Raw genomic sequence first — 21,275 nt, 5'->3', positions numbered from 1 at the left:
AAGTGAATGCCAGAGGGCAGGAGAGGCATAGGGCAGTGTTCACTGAGGCATTGGAGGACCAAGGGGAACTGGCCCTGGGGCACAAGAGCAGTTCTTCACCACAAATGTTGCCCTGGCCACTTCTTGTCATGGTCCTGAGATTTTCCTTCCTTTGCAGTGTGACAGGGCTGTGCAAGCCGGTGTGCGAGCAGGGCTGTGTGAACGGGACGTGCGTGGAGCCCAACTCTTGCCTGTGCCACTTTGGCTACGTGGGACGGAACTGCTCCGTGGAGTGCCAGTGCAACAAGCACAGCAACTGCGAAGGCGTGGAGGCACAGGATCAGTGCCTGGAATGCTTCAACAACACCATGGTGAGATTTGGAGGGGCATCTCTGGGATGGGGGGCAGGTGGAGAGGCAACTGTGTTGGAATCAGGACCATGGCCCCCCAGACACCCTGGTGGGCTACCCTCCCTTCCCCACAGCAAGCCCAGATACCTCCATTTTGTTCTGCTGTCCCTCTCAAAATGCAGGCAGTGACAAAAAGTAACCCTAACAGGGTTGGATTGGGGTTCTGTAGTATGCTGGGGCTGGAAGTTGACCAGAGACTGGAGGACCTACAAATGCCTACAGAGAAATTGTTCTTTTCAGACTTGGATAAGTGAAACTGGATATCAAATCCGTGGATATCATAGCGTACTGTGCATTTAGACTGCATACATAGCAGACATTTCTGCAAGTGGTGTGAATGCACTGTCCATGCTATATAATCCTTATGTTGAATGAAATCATTGCACAGCTGAAAGCTCAGGCCCATGCACATCCATTTGTGTAACAACATCACATGTGCAATTCCACTTCTGCAGCCTAGAAACAAATGCGGACATTGTGCGACAGTCAGAAAAGTCTAGCAGCTTCTGTTGGGGAATTGTAGTGCATGTGTAAGACCCTGGTAGCGATATCCCTTGGCGTTCTCCCCACGCCTTGCTCCGATTATTTATCTGCTGCTGCCCCCTTCCTCCTTCCTCCATAGGGCCAGCATTGTGAAAAATGCCAGCCCCTCTTTGTTGGCTTGGCACTAAACGGGGGCGCTTGCCGGCCATGCCATGCCTTCTGCCGTGGAAACAGCAACCTCTGCATCACACGGGAGGAATATGAGAGGGCTCGCCGAGACCCAGTCCGCTTCCCACTGGAGCCAGCCTTGGTGAGTGCCATGGGCCACGCGGCTGGAGCTGGGGACGGGTGGCATGCCTCTCTGAAGTGGGCATAACAGCCCTCAGACTGGACCAGATAAGAGGGATCTGGTTTGTTAATATAACAGGATGGACATTAGAATCTCCATTCTCTGCCTTCATCTCTTTATGTCAAGTAATGACAGCTAACAACAGTACAAGTTGAATCTCCCTTATCTGAAATGCTTGGGACCAGGACTGTTTTGGATTTCAGGTTTTTGTTTTGGATTTCGGAATACCTGTATTTGCATATACATACATAATGCAATATCTTTGGAGACAGTAGCCACCTCTTAACAGTAAAATTCATTTATGTTTCATATATGTCTTATTATATATAACCTGAAGGCAATTTTATACAGAACATATTTAATAAGTTTGTGCATGAAACCAAGTTAAACAGAAAGCAAAGAAATCACTATCTCGGCTGCCTGTGGAAAAGAAGGTTTGGGTTTGGAGTATTTTGGATTTTGGAATTCTAGCTAACCTGTAGTAGTGATGCCAAAAAGACGAATGAATGAATCCTGAAGCAAATGAACTCCCTCCCCAAAATGACTTAACTGAGGCTACTGTTTAGAAGATTAGGCAACCTTTTACTACTCATTGTGACTGCATCCCAATCTCAAGGGTGCCTGGTTGTGTTGTGGGGTCCATAATCTTTGGTTAGCCACAGGGGTGCTGGTGTGTGGCGAGTGCCAAACTGTCTTGCCAGCATTTCCACTTCAACCTTTTCCTCCATACAGATCCCCAAATGGGTGGCAGAGGGACCTGCAGAGGATGCTGCAGTGTGTGTGAATTGCCAGAACAACAGCTTTGGAGAGAAGTGTGAGAGCTGCTTGCATGGCTATTTCCTGCTGGAGGGGAAATGCACCAAGTAAGGGCACTGGGCAACTTGCCCCCATGAACCGTAGAGTGGCCGAGGGTAGGTCATTCCATTGAGCTGTACCCCTGTCCAGTTTCCTCACTAATTCCCTTCCAGGGATAGCTATTATGCCAAAGTACACCATTAATACACCTAATAATTGTTGTTGCTATATTATTATTATTATTATTTCTGGTCACAATTTTAGGCCAAACTGTGGCTGGAATATCCATGCAGGGGGTTCTGTGTTGGGGAAAGGCAGACCACTGCATCTGCAGGTGGTTTCAATGGATTTAGCAAAGTGTTTTGGTCTCAAATTGCCCCAAAAGCATACTGAAAAATATAGTTTTTGGAATTTTGGACACAGGGAGCTAGAGAGATCCCATCCATGTCTGGGAGCCACGCCATGTCTTACATTGCCACCTTTGCTCTTTATCCACCATCATGATGCTTAGTCCTGGACACAGGGCTGCAAATGGGAGGAGACCAAGGCTTGCTGTCTAACAACCCCCACTGTCCTTTTCTCAGGTGCCAATGCAATGGCCATGCGGACTCTTGCAATGAGCTGGATGGGACCGGCTGCCCCTGCCAGAACAACACGGAGACCGGAGGCTGTCAAAACAGCGCCCAGTCTGACAAAAAGGACTGCTACAAGCAACAGGTCTGGGGCTCTGGAAGCAGGGATGGGGAGCAGTTTACAGAATTAGGGGCTTTGGTGGATACAGCAACAGGGAGGAATTGAAACAAAGAGATGAGAATATTGTTGAGATACATAGTGAGTGGTTTGAGTATCCCTACTTAAAGTAGTGGTCCGTGGTCCGTGGTCCAGGACTGGTCAGCAAACTCTTGGCTGCTGGCCCTACAAGCACAAAAAAATGGGACCAATCCTTGGTACAAAAGAAGACGAAAAACTGCACACACCTCTTCATGTCAGATAGCCTAAGAAGTCAGTAGATATGTTGTTAATTATGGTAACTACAGTAGTTTTTCTCCTCTGTAGGAGAAAATATTCCTCTGCAGTATTCTCTCCTGTTTTAATTTCTCAAAGCATTACTGAGAAATTATTCTGTGGAGAAAAACACATGGGTGCAGTGGGGTTTTGGGGCGGTTTTTGGTTTTGCAACCCTCTCTCCATTTTCTGTGCAGAGAACCAATTCCCTGTACTAGAAAGCTTGTTTTCTGCACAGGAAAATGCATTTGCTGTGCAGAAAATGTGGGTTTTGTACAGAAATGCTATGTATTTTTCTCTGCAGAATAGTTCCTTCGCAACATTTTGTGATGTTAAAATACTTCCAGGAGAAAAGTGCACAAAATTATTACCAAGCTTTTATTCTTCCCAGCAGCAAGAAACCTGTCTTTTGGCCTGGTAAAAAAAATCATTGCAAGTGTTCTTCCCATCCCAGAGACTAGCTCATTCTCCATGTCTGGAGATGGTACCTGTTTGACCATCAGAAGCTAAGGACTGGGAAAAGGTGTTGGTAATGCCATGAGGCTCTTTTTGGTCACTCCTTTTCTGGCATCTAGATGGCTGGGTTTTTTGCTGGGAGGAAAACTGAGACTATTTTATGGTGTAGTCCTGCATGCTCACAACAAGAGCCTACAGTGTGGATATATTTCCAGAGCCCTTAGAGAAGCAGAATAAATTTAAAGCAAATTGCTAAATATTTTCAGAATTAAGAGAAACTAAGCAAAGTTGTTTTGATTTCCATCACATCATGCAGAGTTTAGAAATCCGGGTGGGAAAAAGCCTAAGATAAACCCAAGCGGCAGCACTGACAGATTGCTTTCCTTTCCTTGCCATCCTTGCAGTGTGCCAAGTGCCGAGAGTTTTTCCATGGGAATCCCGTGGGTGGGCACCAGTGCTACCGGCTGATCATTGTGGACCAGGAGAGCTGCTTCGACCCCACTTCGCAGCTCAACTGCTTCCATGAGCCCAACATCAAGAACCTTCCCTTGGGACGCACAGTCTTCTTTGGTGTCCAGCCCAAGTTCACCAACGTGGACATCCGCATCACCATCGACGTGACCTTTGGCGGCGTGGATGTCTATATCTCCACCTCCTATGAGACATTTGTCGTGGATGTGGACCGGGCCACGGGCATCCACTCGGTGCGTATCGTGTCCTCTGGGGACGAAGCGGGCGGCCGGGCTGCAGTCAACAATGGGAGCCAGTCCTCCCCACCAGCTCGGGAGGCGCGGACCCACGGCCTCATCACCTACATCACGGTGCGGGAGCAGCAGGCAGTGCTGATCGTGCGGGGCGTCCGTGACCGCGTGGTCATTACCTACCCCCACGAGATCCATGCTCTCAAGTCCAGCCGTTTCTACGTGGTCCTTCTGGGGGTCGGGGGCACCAGCCCCAACGTCACGGAGTCCCAGGGCCTACTCTTCTTCCGGCAAGACCAGGCCCACATCGACCTCTTCGTCTTCTTCTCTGTCTTCTTCTCCTGCTTCTTCCTCTTCCTCTCCGTCTGCGTCCTGCTCTGGAAGGTGAAGCAGTTCCTGGATCTGCGCCACGAGCAGCGCCGACACCTTCAGGAGATGACCAAGATGGCCAGCCGGCCCTTTGCCAAAGTAACCATCTACTTTGAGCCGGATGCCTTGGGAGCAGCCACTGAGCTGGTCTTCCTCCCCACCCGGCCGCACAAACACCCCGCTCTGGCCGCCGCCCCGCCTCTGCCAAGCCGCCTGAAGCCCTACCACGAGGTGCCCTATCCAGTGGCCCACTTCCGCCGCTCAGAGCCCTTCCTCTCCCACCTGATGGGCTACTCCTACTCCAGCTTCCGCGTGGGGCCCATCACCCTGGAGCCCACGGACGATGGCATGGCTGGGGTGGCCACCGTCCTTTTCCAACTGCCAGGGGGACTGCAGGCCCCCAACCGTGCCTGCTTGGGCTCAGCCCTGGTCACCCTGCGCCACAACCTCCAGGACTACTGCAGCAGTAGCCATGGGGTCAGCAGCTCCCGCAAGGGCCTCCTCAGCCACGAGAACCTGACCAGCATGTCTCTATGAGTCGACGTTGCCAGGACAAGGGCTGAGGAGATGCCCTTGGATGCTGTTGCTTGTGTATTGCGTCACTCCGGCCAGCCCTACTGTTGGCCTCATGGAGGCAAGTGAGAACTAGTGAGGAAGGCAATGGGCATGCCTTGCCACAAGGAGACGCCGTGGAGGGGACACTGCATTGGGCACTGCCCACAATCATGCCATGGATATAGACCTTGGTACCAGGTGGAACTGCATCTCCAGCCTCTCGAGTGGACAGGCCGATGCGTGTGGCTCCTAGGGGCCCGACTGTGCCCCATCTTCCCTGGGGAGGCCATGGACCTCCGTGGGAAGGGGTCAAGAAAGGGAGCTTTGCAGGCTGCATCCAATGGGGCAGACAAAAGTGACAATCTCAGCTGTAAGGACAGGGACGCTTTGACCAGCTGAAAGCAATGGGGGGCAGGGGGGTCTTGGGGGCAGCATGTGGAGGGACCTGGCCCTGATTCTACTCAGTGTTTTTGTTTTTCATGTTCTGAATGCTTTTCTTTTTTTAAAAAAAGCAAAAAACCCCACCCTCTCTTGCAATCATCTTTATGCTCTGGCCGCCACCACTGTCTCCACCACAATCCACAGTCCCCCCTAAAAGACAATAAAGAGAGTTTGCTGCCTACACAGTTGTTTTGGGCGGTTACAGCCAAGGCCAGAGTAATGTGAACAGGAGCTAAAGCTTTTTTGCCATCCCTGAGTAGTGCTTCAGTTGTCAAGCGAGGAGCTTTCTTCTCTTTGCAAAGCAGTGCATTAACTGTGAAGTCAAAGGCTTTCGTGGCCGGCATCCATAGTTTTTTGTGGGGTTTTCGTGTTATGTGGCCATGTTCTAGAAGAGCTTGTTCCTGATGTTCTGCCAGTATCTGTGGCTGGAATCATCAGAATGAATGAATTCTCTGAAGATGCCAGCCACAGATGCTGGCGAAACATCAAGAACAAACTCTTCTAGAACATGCCCACGTAACCCAAAAAGTAGTGCATTAAGTGTTAGTTATTTTTAGGAGAGGGAATGCTTACAGTCCAAGTGTCCACATTTTAATACTGGCACTGGTGCCCCCTTGACAGTGCTGTCCAGCGTAGCCTGGTCTCAGCTGCAGAGCTTCCCCAGGAAGATGTAAAATGGCTCAGTTCTTTCCAAAGTGCTTTTTGGATAGATGCCGGACGGAGGACGGTGGGTGGGCGCAGGGTCCCAGCTCCAAAAAGGAGGCTAGCAGGGGCTCTTCAGCTCCCGCGCCATTTGGCAAAGGGCACAAGGGCAGCAACAGCAGAAGGCCACCCAGTCGCAACACACGCAGCCCTGAGGAAGAAAAGATGGCCAGCAATCAGGGCAAAGCCTTGGCACTGCAAAGTGTGGGGCAGCTTCTGCTCAGGCCTGCTCCCCATTGCAGCCCAGGTATGCAACCACCTTAACCCTTCCTCCCTAAACTGCTCCCTAAGTTTAATGGGGACGGCAGACAAACTACAGTGGGACAGAGGAACAGGAACTATGGGCACGGACAATGAAGCGGCACTGCAACCCAACCCACTTCCCATAAAAATCTTTTTCTGAATCAGATATCCTGAGAAACTCAAAAGCTGCCATCCCTTACATCTGGGGAGACTGGTTTTTGGTACCTTCCAGGTATTTTGGCCTGCATATCCCATCAGCCTGTGTTGGCATCCCTGACAGTAAAGGATTATAGGTTGATTTGGTTTATAGTCTGTCTTTTGGAACTCTTTGGCACAAGGTGGTTTGCAACTATATAAAGAGAGAGAGTTAAAATAGATTTTTATAAAGGGATACCGGTAAAAACATATTGGCTATTTGCGGAAAGATGGACATTAGCTCTCATCTTCTGGGCTGTTCACCATAGGTTTGTTGGGCCAAAATGGAAAGCTGGTACCTGGATGCGGAGCTGTTCTCGCAGGCCTGTCCGCATGGCAATGAGTGCCCCAGGAAGGAATGGGACACAGCAGCATTCGCCGTAGTCCACAGCCACTTTGCAAGCCAGGATGCAGGGGACACAGGCTCCGCAGGCACCTGAAGAAGGAAAGGAAAGGAGAAAGGAAAGGAATGGAGGGCTCAAGTCCTCAGGTTTGGGAGGAAGCATCTTCTCAGGCTCAGCCCTGAATCCGGTTTCCAGTGCCAGCTATAACCGGCGCTGCAGTGCCAACCCTTAAATAAAAGGTGGCACCGCTTTGGATCTGTGACTCACCCCATCGCCTGAATAAGTCAATGAATGAGTGCAAAGTGGTGGAGCCTCAGGCCAGGAAAGGTGTTGCAAAAACATGATTCTTTACACCTGAGAAAACACCTCTCTGTGGCATGGATTTTAATTCCTTTTCTCAAATTGCAGACGAAATCCCAGTTGAGACCACTTTAACTGCCATGGCTCAATGCTAGGGAGTTCTGGGAATTGTGGTTTTGTGAGAAAGTGGCCTTGCTGCCAAGCCATAACTGGACACACACACACACACAAACACCCCTCTGGGCCCTCTGCCCCTTTGACCAGCCAACACTCACAGATGGTCTTGTCAGCGTTGCAGTCCAGGAGTCCAGATTTCCAGCCCCGGAAGGAAGACGGGTAGCACCTGCTGGCAGCCATGGGCTGAGTGACCACAGGGCAAGGCTGGAAAGCCATGAAGGAGGACTGACCCAACAAGAAGAGGAGGAAGAAGAGGAGGAATGGCCTGGAATCCAAGCTTCCAGACCCTAGATAGACAATTGCAGCTTCTGGTTGTCAGGATCCAGCTTTCAGGTGCTTCGTCGGTCAGAGAAGGGGTGCCATCATTCAGTTTATGAGCAGGCATTTGTGAACGATGGCATCTGGAACACAGCACTCTTACAATGATGGGTGCAAGTCCTGGCATGCAAGGGTTCGAGAGCTTTGCAAAGAATCCAGAAGGTCATCATCATCTCTCAGGGTTTCCTACAGCATTTGGTTTAGCATCTGGGGAAGGAATAGGATGTTAAGCTGGTGAAGGGTGGCAAGAAAGAGGGTGAGAGGGAAGTATTGCAAGAGGAAGAAGGTGCGGATGCATGAAAAAAGGTGTCATTGGTCTCAGTCTGGCTATGGGGACTTAGGCAGACTTTTCTTCAATTCCCACCCCTTTTCCACCAGATTATTATTATTATTATTATTATTTAAATAATATTTGGGGAAGATTATTGCTTGCTGAGCAGCAGGGAGTCCTGAGTGTGTATGTGCCATTCTTCATGATGTAAACCCATGGACAGTCTGTAAGGGGGAAAAAATCACCTTTTCTGCAGTGTTTCCAGACAGAGAATAGCATTTTCTCTGCAGAAAGTAAAACCTTTGTGCAGAAAATTCACTTTTCTGTGCAAAAGGAAACACATACATACATATGTATGTATGTATGTATGTATTTTGCAGCATGTAAGACCCTGAGGACCAGGGTTCAATTTCCAGATGAGCCATGGAAACGCATTGGGTGAGTTTGGGCAAGTCACACTCTCTCAGCCTCAAAGGATGGCGAAGGCAACGCCTCAGCCTTGAATACATCTTACTGAGCAAACCCTCTGATACCTAAAAGGGATGCAGTAGAACTTTAATTAAAATATTTTTGGGCCAACCTGGGCTGGAGCAAAAACAGACTTTCCAAGGTTTGGCAAAAGTCTGGGAAACTTGCTCATCCAGACAGAGCCCAAAGTGGGAAGGAGCTAAAAATGAACTCATGCGCTGTGGACAAAAACCAGTTGTCAGGTTTTGATTCCTGTTAAGAACATGCTGTACCTGTCTAACCTGAGACATTAAAGAGATGGCTTGAAAATGAATGAGGACTTTATCATAGCCACCATTAAAAGATTTATGAAATTTTATCAGCTGAATGACGCCTTTAAACATCAGATATATTAGCTATATCCACCCTCTTTCCCCTTTCCACACACTAGACCTTGGCGTCATACCCAAGAAGATGCCAAGCTGAGTCAGCCAGGAAAGAAATCCATTGCCACAAAATGCAATGGCTACCAATTTGGATAGTTTTATGGCTGACCTCTGGCACGTCTCCATCTCTCAGCCTCTGAGGAAGGCAATGGCAAAGCAGTGAAGAAATCTTGCCAAGGAAACCCTACGATAGGTTTGCCATAAGTTAGAAATGATGTTGAGGCACACAACAACAACAACAACAACAGTAAGGTGAGGTTCCTCCACCACAAAACCCAAAAAGTTTTATGGGTGGCCTTGGGTAAGTCTCACTCTCTCAGGCTCTGAAAAAGGCAATGGCAAGAAGTGATCAAATCTTACCAAGAGAACCTTATGGATGGTAGGGCTGCCATAAGATGGAGTCTATGTGTGACATCAATTGTATATTACTAGAGACTTATACTTGTGAAAGGGATCTAGGAGTCCTAGTAGACCATGAGCTGTATATGAGCCAACAGTGTGACGCGGCAGCTAAAAGGCCAATGTGATTCTAGGCTGCATCAACATAATTATATTGTCTAGATCAAGGGAAGTAATAGTGCCACTCTATTCTGCTTTGGTCAGGCCTTATTTGGTGTCCAGTTCTGGGCACCACAATTTAAAACGATGTTGACAAGTTGGAACATGCCCAGAAGAGAGCAAGCAAAGTGGTGAAGGATCTGGAAACCATCAAGCCCTATGAGGAGAGTCTTGGGGAGCTGGCAATGTTTAGCCTGGAGAAGAGAAGGTTAAGAGGTGATATGATGATAGCCCTGTTTAAATATTTGAAGGGATGTCATATTGAGGAGGGAGCAAGCTTGTTTTCTGCTGCTCCAGAGAACAGGACCCAATGGAGCAATGGATGCAAGCGCCAGGAAAAGAGATTCCAGCTCAACATTAGGAAGATCCTCCTGTTCAACAGTGGAAGATGCTGCTTTGGCGAATGGTGGTGTCTCCTTCTTTGGAGGTTTCTCAACAGAGCCTGGATGGCCTTCTGTCACAAGGAGGGCTTTGTGGCTTCTTTGTGGCAGAAAGGGGTAATATTGGTGGCCTTTGAGGTCTCTTCCAACTCTACAATTCTATGGTTGATGCAGCCAGACGGAGCTGCGCCATGCATGATGCTGGGCAATGTGGTTCAATCGTAGAGGTGCATCTTTTTTGACTGTTTGGGTCATTTCGGTCCTTTTTCCTCCATGTTCAGCAATTGCACCAGTGCTCTGTTTTTGTAATTTGTTAAAGAGGGGTAATCATGTATGTGCTCCTTCGTCCATGGCGGGATGTCTGGCTCAGCCCAAGAATGCTGCCATCTCAATCTCAATGCCGCCTTGTTTCCTGTCTTGGAAAGGTTGGCTCTTTGATGCTGTTACAAGCAATGCCACAACAAGCCCTAAAGAGAAGCCAAAGCTGTGGAAAAACCCCATCCACACCCAGATTAAGTAACTCACTTAACTCACAACTGTATGATCGGTTGCAAGGGCTCACACCGGGTTTGTTTCTTCTTCCTCTCTAACAGGAGCCGCCTTGCTTTCCCATTCCACGGCATTCGCCACAGCAGCCTCTTGCATCTTCCATAGCCATCTTGTTAAAAGAGGTTGTCAATTTCTCTCAGCAGATTGGAATCCACTCTTAGTGAAATCGAAGCCCATAAAACCTTGTTTCTTTCCAGCGAAGATAAGGATCATAATTGGGCAACGTCTCTGTACAAACAAGGTCAATCCTCTCTAATGATATTTTCCTTTTCTGAGGCATGCTCCTAATTAAAACCAGACACTTTCCATGTTTTTGAGAGCAAGCACTACTACTGTTTGCTGGTGAAGCCTTTGAGAGTCATGCTGGGAGGAACCTTTTGGCTCCAGTTAATAATAATAATAATAATAATAATAATTTGTTTTATTTATATACCGCTATTCCAAAGATCATAGCGGTGAACTGCAAGTAAGCTAATTAGCAAGTAAGCTAATTTGCCCCCAACAGTCTGGTTACTCATTTTAGCTCCCTCCTCGGAAGGATGCAAGCCTGAGTCAAGCTTGGGCCCTTTTGCTGGTCTTGAACTCGCAGCCTTGGGGTTTCGAGTGAATGGCTGCAGTACAGGCATTGAACTACTGTGCCACCAGGGCTCCTATTATGATGATGATTACTATTATTATTAACATTTATTTGTAGAGTGCTGTAAAGTTTGCACAGTGCTCTACTGAAGAGCAAAGACATACACCTAAGTGCTGACACCAGAATCGTCCAGACCATTGCATTCCCCATCATCCCCATGAATGGATGCGAGAGCTGGACAGTGAAGGAAGCAGACAGAGAGAGAATCACCTCATTCAGAATGTGGTACTTAGGATGATCCCATGGACAGCCAAGAAGACCAACAAATAGGTTCTTGAACAGGTCGGACCAGGGCTCTCCTTGGAAGCAAAGATGGTCAAGCGGAGACTATTGTACTTTGGCCACTTCAGGAGAAGGCAGGGATGACTGGGAAAAACAAGGATGCTATGAAAGCTAGAAAGTAGAAGAAAGAGGAAGGCCACAAACCAGATGGAGAGGTTCTTATGGGCAAGGGCTTCTTGCAATGGAGGATGGGGATTCTTGGAGATGTCTCATCCCTATGGATTGGAACCAATTCAAGGACAGCTAACAACAACAACAACAACAGGGGTTTGTTCCAGATGCAGCCCAGGTCAGAGAAGCAACGCATTAGCAAACAAAAACACTTATTGTTCCCATTTTGCTTGCCAAATGTATAGCTCTATCCTTTGTTTTAACACGCTTGTTGGGGGCAGAACGGCGAGGCATTCTGCAAGACAGGCACAGGTTTGTAAGGTTACAAACATGTAGAAATCTCTGCCAATCTTTTGAAAGCACTTTCCTCTTAGTGCAATTCTGGATGGAGTAAGTTCATCAGGACAAAGGGAGTTCTGTTTCTCTCTCTCTCTCCATATAAATAGGTATATATGAGTATGACTTTGTCCCTGCCATTGGTTGTCCTCTTTGAAGAAAGGAGTTTTGCAACTCCAAGATTCCTCAGTCGTGGCATAATTACTGGCAGGGCTGGCTAATGTCCCTATTCTTTGTCCTAAAAACCTAGAGGATCACAGGTTGCTTCACCTTGAAGAAGAGTCCTGTGCCACCTGGAAACTTCAACCTCAGCCTTTTAAATGCATCTTTTCCCCCAAAGGCCTTGCCTGATTTGCTGTTTCTTAAATGAACAATTCAGAAAATGGAAGCAAGACTGCAGAGGATTGAACCTTCAAGACAAAGAAGGGAAGAATCCACCTGGTAGTTAATGCGGTGCAAACATGTGTCACACCTGGCGCATATATTTAAAGTGGGAAGGGAGGGTGCAAGCAAGATGACTTTCCTTCCTCTGCCGCTTGTTCCATCCACTGGAATGTTATCACTGTTATATTATCAAAGCAAAGAAGCCGGAGATGTTATCGCAGCCGGACAATTGCCAAAGACGGCACAACCCAGTTTGGGAGGATGCATCATGCTGCAGGTGCTGCGAAGGCAAACAACACAACAAGACCTCTCCAACACTGTGACTCTGTGTGTCCAAGCCTGTGACCACTGCCATAGGTCTTGTGACAATGAGTCCCACAAGCCACTCCTGAAGCTAACAGGGATGCGGCGGTCAGTTTTCCCAGGCCTTTCTCTGCTATGATGTTAGCGGTCAGAGAAAAATGCCCAACCGCTTCCATGAGGAAAGTTATACCTGCGCAAGACGCCAGTAAGAACCAACATGGTGCAGTGGGCTGAGGAGTGTGGTTGGACCAGGTTCAAATCCCTGCTCAGCCGTGGCTAAAGGTGTCAAACCTCCTACAAAGAAATTGTGCCAAGAAAACCCCATGACAGAGTTCCCATAAATTGGAGTTGATTTGGAGGACGCTGGGAGACCCGGGTTCAAATCCCTGCTCGGCCTTGAAAGTGAGTCAGAGGAAGTCATACTCTCTCAGCCTCAGAGGAAGGCAATGGCAACCAACTCCTCTGAGGAAATCTTACCAAGAAAATCCCACAATAGAGTTGCCATCAGTTGGAGTTGACTTGAAGAAGTCTGGTAGGCCAGGTGCAAATCCCAGCCTAGCCATTGGGTGACCTTGGCAAGGCACACTCTCTCAGCTTTCAATGAGGGCAATGGGAATAAACCTCAGTCTGTAGACATCTTCCCAAGAAAGTCCTAGGACAGGAGTACTGTTAAGCATAGGAGTCCTGGTTTAACGCTCAATTCGAAGGCACTAACAATAAAAAGATACCCAAAGGATTTGGGTCCATATCTTGTGGCAAGGAGTTCCATAAGGCAACCATGCGTTGCAAAGAGAAATGCAAGTCTTGAATGTTCTCTCTTGGCATTCTACTTTCCTGTCTGTGCCAATGACTTGACCCTTCTGAACTCTGCCTAAGAATGATAAAAACGGCCATGGCGGGTGGCACAAGTCCACCACGCTGCCATTGTCCACTTACCAGGCATTGCGGGCATCCACCTCCTTCCATCAGAGAGTAAGAGAGACAGCCTCTGACGATGCTCCAAGGCAGGAAAGCAAAGCAAAGCAAGCCAGGCTCGCACCCACTCCTCCACTGTTCCACCTCCCGACTAGTCCAGGCAGTTTGCCCGCCTGATGATGTGGGATTAGCAAACTGGGAGATGGAGGCACATAAAAGCGCTCTCCGAGGTGGCCAGGGCTCCACTCTTGCACTCAAATGTACCTTTGCTCCATGTACACTTTGTTAACCCTTACCTTTTGGATATGCTCAAGACATTTCGCAGCATTGTATCACCAGGACACCTGGCAGCATTATATGTCCAGGACACTTGGCAACATTGTATGCCTAATACACCTAGGAACATTATATGCTCAAGATTCTTGGGAGCATTATATGCTCAAGACATTGTGAATCATTATACAGTGCGCCCACGTCATATGCGGGTGCGCTTTACGCGACTTGAGCATATGCGCTCAAGCTGCGAGGCGCACGCGGGGCGGCGCGTTCCATTCAATTGAATGGGCGCGTGCACCCGTTGCTCTCCGCACGCTGCCGCGCCGCCATGGACGAGCCCCATTGTTTCCAATGGGGCTTGAGCATAGGTGGAATTCGCCTTACGCAGAGGGATCTGGAACGGATCCCTGCGTAAGGCGAGGACTCACTGTATGCTCAAGACAGCTGGGAGCAATATACGTCCAGGACACTTGGAAGCATTATATGTCCATGGCCCTTGGCAATGTGGGACAGGACATTATTTTGGATAACTATGTGAACCACCAAAGTAATCCAGCATATGCACCCCAAAAATCTGCTCTGGGGATCAGAAAGGACCATTATTTGTATTTATCTGTATCCTCCCTCTCCTGGATCCAATTTTGGGATGCAAGGTGTCTTGCAAAAGATGGTACAGATGTACACTTAGCCAAGCTTATAATAAAACCCCTGAAGTCAATGAGACTTAGATCAGTCATGACTACTGTGTCCCACTGATTTCAACTGGTCTTTTATAAGCATGATCCTATCCAGAGCCAACCCAGTGCATATTGGCTCAACCCAATAAAACTGATTTTGAATAATAACCTCAAAGCAAATCAAAAAACACGCACAGGTTTGGTTAGACAGGATTTCCTTTTGCAGCAAGACTTGTTCATCGATATGCTAAATGACACTTATATTCAACTGGCCCGATTCCTTGACTTTTCCTTGGAAATAAAATGAAGCAAAACAGATCAGCCGCACAGAGGCTACTTCCAAACCTTGAAAAGGCTGCATATTTTTATTGAGAGATCAGCAAATTCACATTTGAAGAACACTTGGGGCATCTGTCCCTTGGGCCCAGTGCTGTTGAATATCCAATTTACCAGCTGCCTCTGGAATTTCATCTGATCACGTCTATCTGACTCCTTTCTTTGGGAGCTGGGTCACAGGGCCACTCTGCGGACGTCCAAACCAGAGTGAGAGAAAGGGCACCGTAGTGCCTGAGGTAGGAAATCTATAAACGGGACTCCCTTTACCCACTGAGCCACCACAGTGCTGCCCAGCATGAAGTCCACTGGATTTTGGAAATGGGTTTGGATGCGAGGACCGTCCCTGTCCCTGCACCCTTCACTGATAGGGGCTTGTTCCTGTAAGATCTGCTTGGACCAGATCTATTTTCAACACCTGCTCTGACACAGACAGAGCTTCAGGTTCCAACAGCAAACCTACACAGGGAACCTGGTTCAGGATGGTGGTGGCCCAGAAGGGTGAACGTTTTGGAAATAGCTTTCCTAAGGCTTCCTGAGGTCAGTTTAGGACTTGGGGAGAACTGTGTCTGATATCCATGAAGATGCTAGTATAGGGCCAGGAAGAACCTGCTTCACAAGGCAGTGCTGGACCCCACCTTGCAGGAAGGACTCAAGCTTTTGTAAACCCCAGTCAATTCTGGCCCCATTTGAAGCCTTTCAACAGTAACCATAATCCACTGTTTGAGGTGGCTTCCTTGCCTTGCCTCCTGATGGATCTTCCTCTGCTAGAAATAAAGGTTATTACTTTGAGAGAGCTGTCTCTCAGCAGGATCTGTGGTTCAGTCAATATTTTCTCCATTTTCTTACAGCTTCTTGTCTCCTGTCCAAGAAACCTTCTAATCCCAGCACTTCCTTTACAACTAGAGGAAGATGAATTTGGCAACTGCTATCCTGACAGCAAAGGTCTTCGGCCTGCACAGTTCTTGCTGCCCCTTACCCACCACAAAGAGGACATTTCCAGCCAAGGCCTGGCCTCAGCCTCATAGGAGAACCCAGCACTGGGCCTGTAGTCAGTCAAAGCCGACGGTGACCTCCTCGATCTCCTCGTGGCTGTTCTGGACGGTGCTCTTGCCATGCATCTCCTTCAGGTGCCTCCGGAGGCCCGGCTTGTGAGTGAAATGCATCTCACAGTAGTTGCACCGGTGGGGCTTGATGCCGCTGTGGAGGTTGAGGTGGTCCTGCAGGGTGGCATTCTGGGTGAAGCACTTCCGGCAGATGGGGCACTGGAAGGGCTTAAAGCCCGTGTGGACCCGGATGTGCCGTGTCAGATTGCTCTTCTGCGAGAAGACCTTGCCGCAGCGGAGGCACAGGAACAGCTTGTGCTCTTGAACATGGCTCACGAAAGGACCCAGCTGCTGGAACAGGCGGCTGCAGCGTGGGCATCGGTATGGGCGCTCCAGCCCTGGCACTTTCCAGGCCCCCGACCCACTGCCGCCACCTGCCTTCCAGTCCCGGTACATTGTGGCTGCACTGTGGCGGTGGCGGTGCGGTGCATAGTTCTTCCACTGGGAGATGGGTGTGGGAGCCGCCGAGGGAAAAGGAAGCCTTTTGCTGCTGGCTTCATCATCATAGCAACCCTGCAAGTAGCTGCGGGTGATCTCCACCGCCGAGTTGATGAGGGAGAGTGAGATGGCTGGGGATGAGGGGCTGCGGAATCCACGAGAGGTGAATTCGGGCCCCTCTGTCTTGCTTTCCTCTGAGTCTGCCTCTCCCATGGGTGAAGAAGGCTGCTTCTCTTCTTCTTCTTCTTCCTCCTCCTCCTCCTCTTTGCCCTCCCCTTCCTCTTCTGCACCCCGCTGCTGATCGCTCCCCTCCCCTTGCTCCACCTGCAGCAGGGAGTCCGCTTTGGGGGTCAGGTAGCGGGAGACAGCCTGGGCACAACGCTCCACCACGTGGCCCATCTGTAAGAAGGATGCTGCTGTCAGGTAGTTGACCAGCTCCTTGACCGGCACCTCCAGCATCCCTGTGTAGCAGGAGAGGAGCAGCTGCTGCCCGATCTCGGGGCTCTGGAAGAGCGAGACTGACACCTCTGGTGAGTCGTTGAGCAAGAACTGGTCCCGTAGGAAAGGTGAGCAGGCGGCGAAGACCACACGATGCCCAGGAACCCGCAGCTCGTTCACCTGCACCGTCACGTCGCAGAAACGTCGCTGCTGCCGGAGCTGGTCCATGCGGCGCAGCACGCCATCGCCGTAGCCAGGGAAACGGAACTGCAGTCGCTCATGTGTGGGGGCCATCTTTGACCTGTGAAGTGGAGAGATGTAAGGAGGAGGATCAGAAATGAGAATTACACATCACACACAAGCAGTGTGCAAAGACATTGCTGTGTCAACCTGTTTCAGCCTGAAAAGATATGAAGGACTCCTGTCCACCTTTGAGACCGAGGGATTTCTAGCCTCAACTGCTGTGGACTCATGGCCACATTATCCAAGACATGCCATGAAGCCTTTAGCCACAGGAAGAGGGAGCATGGATTACAAGATAAACCCTAAACATGTGAGTCTGGTGATGAGGTGGCCAGGTCAATCTCAACAAGATGGCTTCTCTCCAAGCTTCTGAGGAGGTGGACTGCAGCCCACAACTTGTACTAAAAACTCTTATTCTCAGGCGTGTTACAGAGCGCCGAGAAGTGGCGCTCTGCCACTGCCGCCAGTTGCAGCGCGAAGGAACTGCAGCAGCCAAACTGTGCGGCTCCTCTGCGCTGCAAAATGGTGCTTCTCTTTGCGGCGCAGTTATGACATCGCGAGGCACCAATGGCACACTCGTGGTGTCATATGCGCTGCGCGACGTGCGGATGTAACGCATCTGTTATGCCAAGATGGCGGCACCCGTGTGGAATGGGCACCACCATTTTGTACAGACTCGGTCCGTATTAGGGTTAGGGGCGTCTGGAAGGGACGCCCCTTCTTAACCCTACTACGCCCCTTCCTAACCCTAGCATGCCCCTTTGGTGCATCTGTAACGTGCCTCAGTTACCTCCAAAAGTGCTGCTGGAGTCCTTTATACAAGAGACTAGAAAGCAGTCCAGAAGTCAAGGCACCTATTTATGAATCTCTGGGGTTGAGATGGAAGCGTTGCTTCTTTGGGTCAGAAAGAGTTGGTCCAAACCACACTGCAGGAACAATCCAGTTTGGGACTGCTTTAACTGCCCTGGCTAGTGCTAGGGAATCCTGGGAACTGTTGTTTATTGTGGCAGCAGAGCTCTCTGGCAGAGAAGACTAAGTGTCTCACAAAACTACAGTTCCCAGGATTCCCTAGCATTGAGCCAGGGCAGCTAAAGTGGTCTCAAACTGGGTAATTTGGATCGTTGTGGCTCAGTCTCTGAGTCTAGATGGCTTTAATAAGACCAAAAGAGGGGAGAACAGGGTGAACATTTGAACTGGGGTCATTCGCACCATGCCAGTTTATTGAGGGCTGGACCAGGGCTTCAATCCCTGCTCAGCCCTGGAAGCGTTATTCTGTGCAAAAGAATAAAATGAAAAGCAAAGGGGGACTTGGGTGCATTTGTAGATAGTCAACAAAAGGCAGGTACAAAAGGAAGAGTGACTCACTTGCAAACTTTAAAGATCAACAAATAAAAGCGAACAAGGTTTCAAGGCAAGTCTGCACTCCTATTTTGGGAGAAAAGCAGGGTATAAATCCCTTTCCTAAACCATCGCAGACGGTGGCAGGGAGGGCTCTGAACTAGGGTCCATTATGCGAATCCTATATTTAGAAGATTTTTCTTGGGCTCAAACCAAAATCAGAAGCCAAGGCTTCCCATTCCCTTTTTCGCAGCTGATTGCTGCCGTAAAATAGCTGCAGATTGCCGTGGCACATCCATTCTCCATCCATGAGCCCCATGTGCGAATGGCCCTTTGTGCTCCATCGTCTTTTGAAAAAGGACTTATTCTTATGCTTTTGGACACGCTGAGGGCTGTTTTGAGTACTAAAACAAGCAGAGAAAACTGGATTAAGTAAGGATGGCACACGCATTAAGCTTCAGCTTTATCATTTGAGTCACTCCCAAGTCCCTCTTTCAAAAGTGCCCCAGATCAGAAGCCTCTCTGAGGAAGGATCCCAGCATTCAATGGCAGTAATAGCTGTTATTACAACTGGCCTCCAAAATTGGGAACCATAAAAAAGGTGGCAAAAAAGGCACACTGGTTTTACACGGCTGTAGCACTGTCCTATGGGGATAATGGGACCTATAGTTCCATAAGGGCCTTAGCCTCCTCTGCCAAAGAGGCCTGGTGCCTCACAAAAACTACAAATCCCAGGACTCTGTAGGATGGATGGGGCCAGGGCAGTGAACTTGGTGTCAAAACAGGGGACCCATAAAACCAACGGCAGAAGTTGCCCAGAGGGAAACCACACTTGGCCATAGAGAAACATTGGGGAAGACTTGGCCGTAGGGGAATAGGAGGATCCCATAGGCGTTTGAACGTTTTAGAAACCCAGCTTCTATATCCTCTATAGGCAAGCATTCTGCAATGATTCCCTATGGGCAAATATTCTATTACTATCTATGGGCGAGTATGTTATTATTCTCTATGGGAAAATATTCCCCAATGATTTCCTATGGCGAAGTATGGTTTCAATAAGGGCAAGTTCTTCAAAACAGTGCTGCAGAAATAACGCAGTCTGACCCACTTTAAGGGCTGCAGCTCCCTGCTAGGGAACCCTGGGATTTGTAGTTTCACATGGCTCTTTGCCATCGGGGGGGGGAGGCTGGCGCACCCACCAAACTACAAATCCCAGCTTACAAAGTGCTCCACTGCACTGTTACTGTAGACACAGGCAGCCTTGACCCAGCCGTAGCTGACCTGGCTGCCTCCTGGAATTCGTAGTTTCCAAAACAAAGGCAACGACGAGCGCCACTTTATCTATGGCTCTCCCACCCACGTGCCTCCCCTACTACTATTCCCGCAAACCATTTGCGCCCTTTGCGTGACGTAGCTCCCGTTCCCCCCATCTACGCTGCGCACTTTGCGGCTGGAGAGGCGCAGCGACGCGGTGCCACAGCGGCCCCTAGAGGCCGTTTTCCATCATTGCTCAAGAGGCGCTATTCACAAAGCCTTACTGGGCCGCTGACGTAGCGTGCACCCATTCCCTCCCTCACCGGCTACGCAAGTGACGTGAGCCCCGCGTCTCTTGGAAGCGCTCACCCCCAACTCAATGGCCGCTTCGCCTGCCTCCTCCGGGGTCTCCGCTTCCCAACCCGGGCGGCGGGGTGCCTCTGAGGCGGCTGCTTCACCCCCGGCTCCGCTACGCCTCTCGCCCTCGCTGCCATCTTGCCTCCATCAGCTCCGCCGCCGCCATCTTGGAAGCCTCCTCTTCGGGGGCCGGGACTTTTTCCCTCAGGCGCGCGGAGGGAGGGATCGCTCCGCGAAGCCGGCGTCGCTGGGAGTGAAGAGGCCCACGTCGACCACCGTCTCCCTCCGCAGGGACAAAAAGAGTCCCACAGCTGACTCTCATTATTTATTACATGTCTTTGAATCATTATTAAAAGCAAACAAAAATGGGAAAGGTTGAAAAAACACCCCAATAGAAAAAGCCCCCCCTAATTTATAGATTAATTTCTGGGGTTCCCCCAATTACAGTACCACTTTCATTTTAGGTCATAGCAAGCAGAGAGGCTTCATCTGCACTGCAGAATTAATCCAGTTCGGTACCACTTTAACTGCCACGGCTCCATCCTATGGACTGCTGGGATTTGTAGTTTGGTGGGGCACTACAGCTCTCCAACAGGATACGCATGATCTGCACTGCAGAAACGATGCAGTTTGGTACCGCCTTGCCTTTTGCAAAAATGACCTCTCTTAAGGCAGAATTAGTATTGCATCCTTATGCGATCATTAATGCGGCACGACATGAATTTAATCCTGGCTTTGAGACAAGGAGGATAAAAGCCGTCCTGGGCAGCAGAGCAGTCTGCTTTTATTACTGACTGCAAAGAAGCCAGAGACCTGGCACATAAGGCAAGAACTCTTAGGGCAACCTTAGGGCAAAACTATGGCATGCTTTTCTTTTCTTGGCAAGAGTTATTCAGAGGTTTGAATGCATTGCCTTCCTCTGAGGCTGAGAGAGTGTGACGCGCCCAGGGTCACCCATTGGGTCTCATGGCAGAGCAAGGATTCGAACTCTGGTCTCCAGAGTCATAGTCCTATACTGTATACACAGACGCTCTTATGGGAAGCCTAGGGCAAACCTATTGCATGCTTTTCTTGGGAAGATTTGTTCAGACTCTTTGCCTTCTTCCAAGGATGACTTTCCCAAAGGTACCCAAGTGGTTTCCGTAGCCAAGAGGGGATTTGAACCTGGCAAAGTCCATGGATGCTCTTTATTTTTTCCAGTGAAGGAACCTATCCTTATTCATACCCACAAATTTTGCAGCCACGGATTCCTTAAATATATCCCCATTCCTCCAAGAAAAGTTCCAGAAAGCAAACCTTGACTTTGCCATTCTATGTGTTACACCATTTTACTACCCCATTGTGCGTAATGGGATTTGAGCATCCGTGGACTTT

At 49.4% G+C, this 21,275-nt stretch overlaps 3 protein-coding genes across 5 annotated transcripts in view; 1 reads left to right on the top strand and 2 right to left on the bottom strand.

Moving 5' to 3' along the window:
* Positions 1-5,724, top strand: part of MEGF8 (multiple EGF like domains 8) — a 34,232-nt gene extending 28,508 nt beyond the window's left edge. Inside the window, exons 39-43 of the mRNA XM_042440122.1 lie at positions 158-350; positions 1,012-1,182; positions 1,954-2,084; positions 2,601-2,733; positions 3,882-5,724. Of these exons, the coding sequence (XP_042296056.1) occupies positions 158-350; positions 1,012-1,182; positions 1,954-2,084; positions 2,601-2,733; positions 3,882-5,084 (1,831 nt within the window). The 3' untranslated portion in view covers positions 5,085-5,724. The remainder of the gene's footprint in view (positions 1-157; positions 351-1,011; positions 1,183-1,953; positions 2,085-2,600; positions 2,734-3,881) is intronic.
* A 460-nt stretch (positions 5,725-6,184) lies between these two features.
* LOC121915687 (cornifelin-like) lies at positions 6,185-10,492 on the bottom strand. The gene is made up of 4 exons (XM_042440119.1): positions 10,459-10,492; positions 7,603-8,029; positions 6,983-7,119; positions 6,185-6,396 (listed from the first exon to the last, which is right to left on the bottom strand). Exons 2-4 carry the CDS (start codon positions 7,718-7,720, stop codon positions 6,307-6,309), a joined length of 345 nt encoding a protein of 114 aa, XP_042296053.1. The 5' UTR covers positions 7,721-8,029; positions 10,459-10,492; the 3' UTR covers positions 6,185-6,306.
* A 4,246-nt stretch (positions 10,493-14,738) lies between these two features.
* LOC121915646 (zinc finger and BTB domain-containing protein 26-like) lies at positions 14,739-20,156 on the bottom strand. Of its 3 annotated transcripts, XM_042440040.1 has the most exons (3): positions 19,914-20,043; positions 18,318-18,694; positions 14,739-17,010 (listed from the first exon to the last, which is right to left on the bottom strand). In XM_042440040.1, exon 3 carries the CDS (start codon positions 17,001-17,003, stop codon positions 15,780-15,782), a length of 1,224 nt encoding a protein of 407 aa, XP_042295974.1. In that variant the 5' UTR covers positions 17,004-17,010; positions 18,318-18,694; positions 19,914-20,043; the 3' UTR covers positions 14,739-15,779. The 3 variants fall into 3 exon arrangements, with proteins under 3 accessions (XP_042295974.1, XP_042295973.1, XP_042295975.1); XM_042440039.1 differs by lacking the exon at positions 18,318-18,694 and having other exon boundaries at positions 19,914-20,156; XM_042440041.1 differs by lacking the exons at positions 18,318-18,694; positions 19,914-20,043 and adding an exon at positions 19,512-19,636.
* Positions 20,157-21,275: the final 1,119 nt, after the last annotated feature.

The sequence above is a fragment of the Sceloporus undulatus genome, chromosome 9 (genome assembly GCF_019175285.1).
Source record: "Sceloporus undulatus isolate JIND9_A2432 ecotype Alabama chromosome 9, SceUnd_v1.1, whole genome shotgun sequence".
NCBI classification, from domain to species: domain Eukaryota; kingdom Metazoa; phylum Chordata; class Lepidosauria; order Squamata; family Phrynosomatidae; genus Sceloporus; species Sceloporus undulatus.
This window is presented reverse-complemented; position numbering and strand designations above follow the sequence as displayed.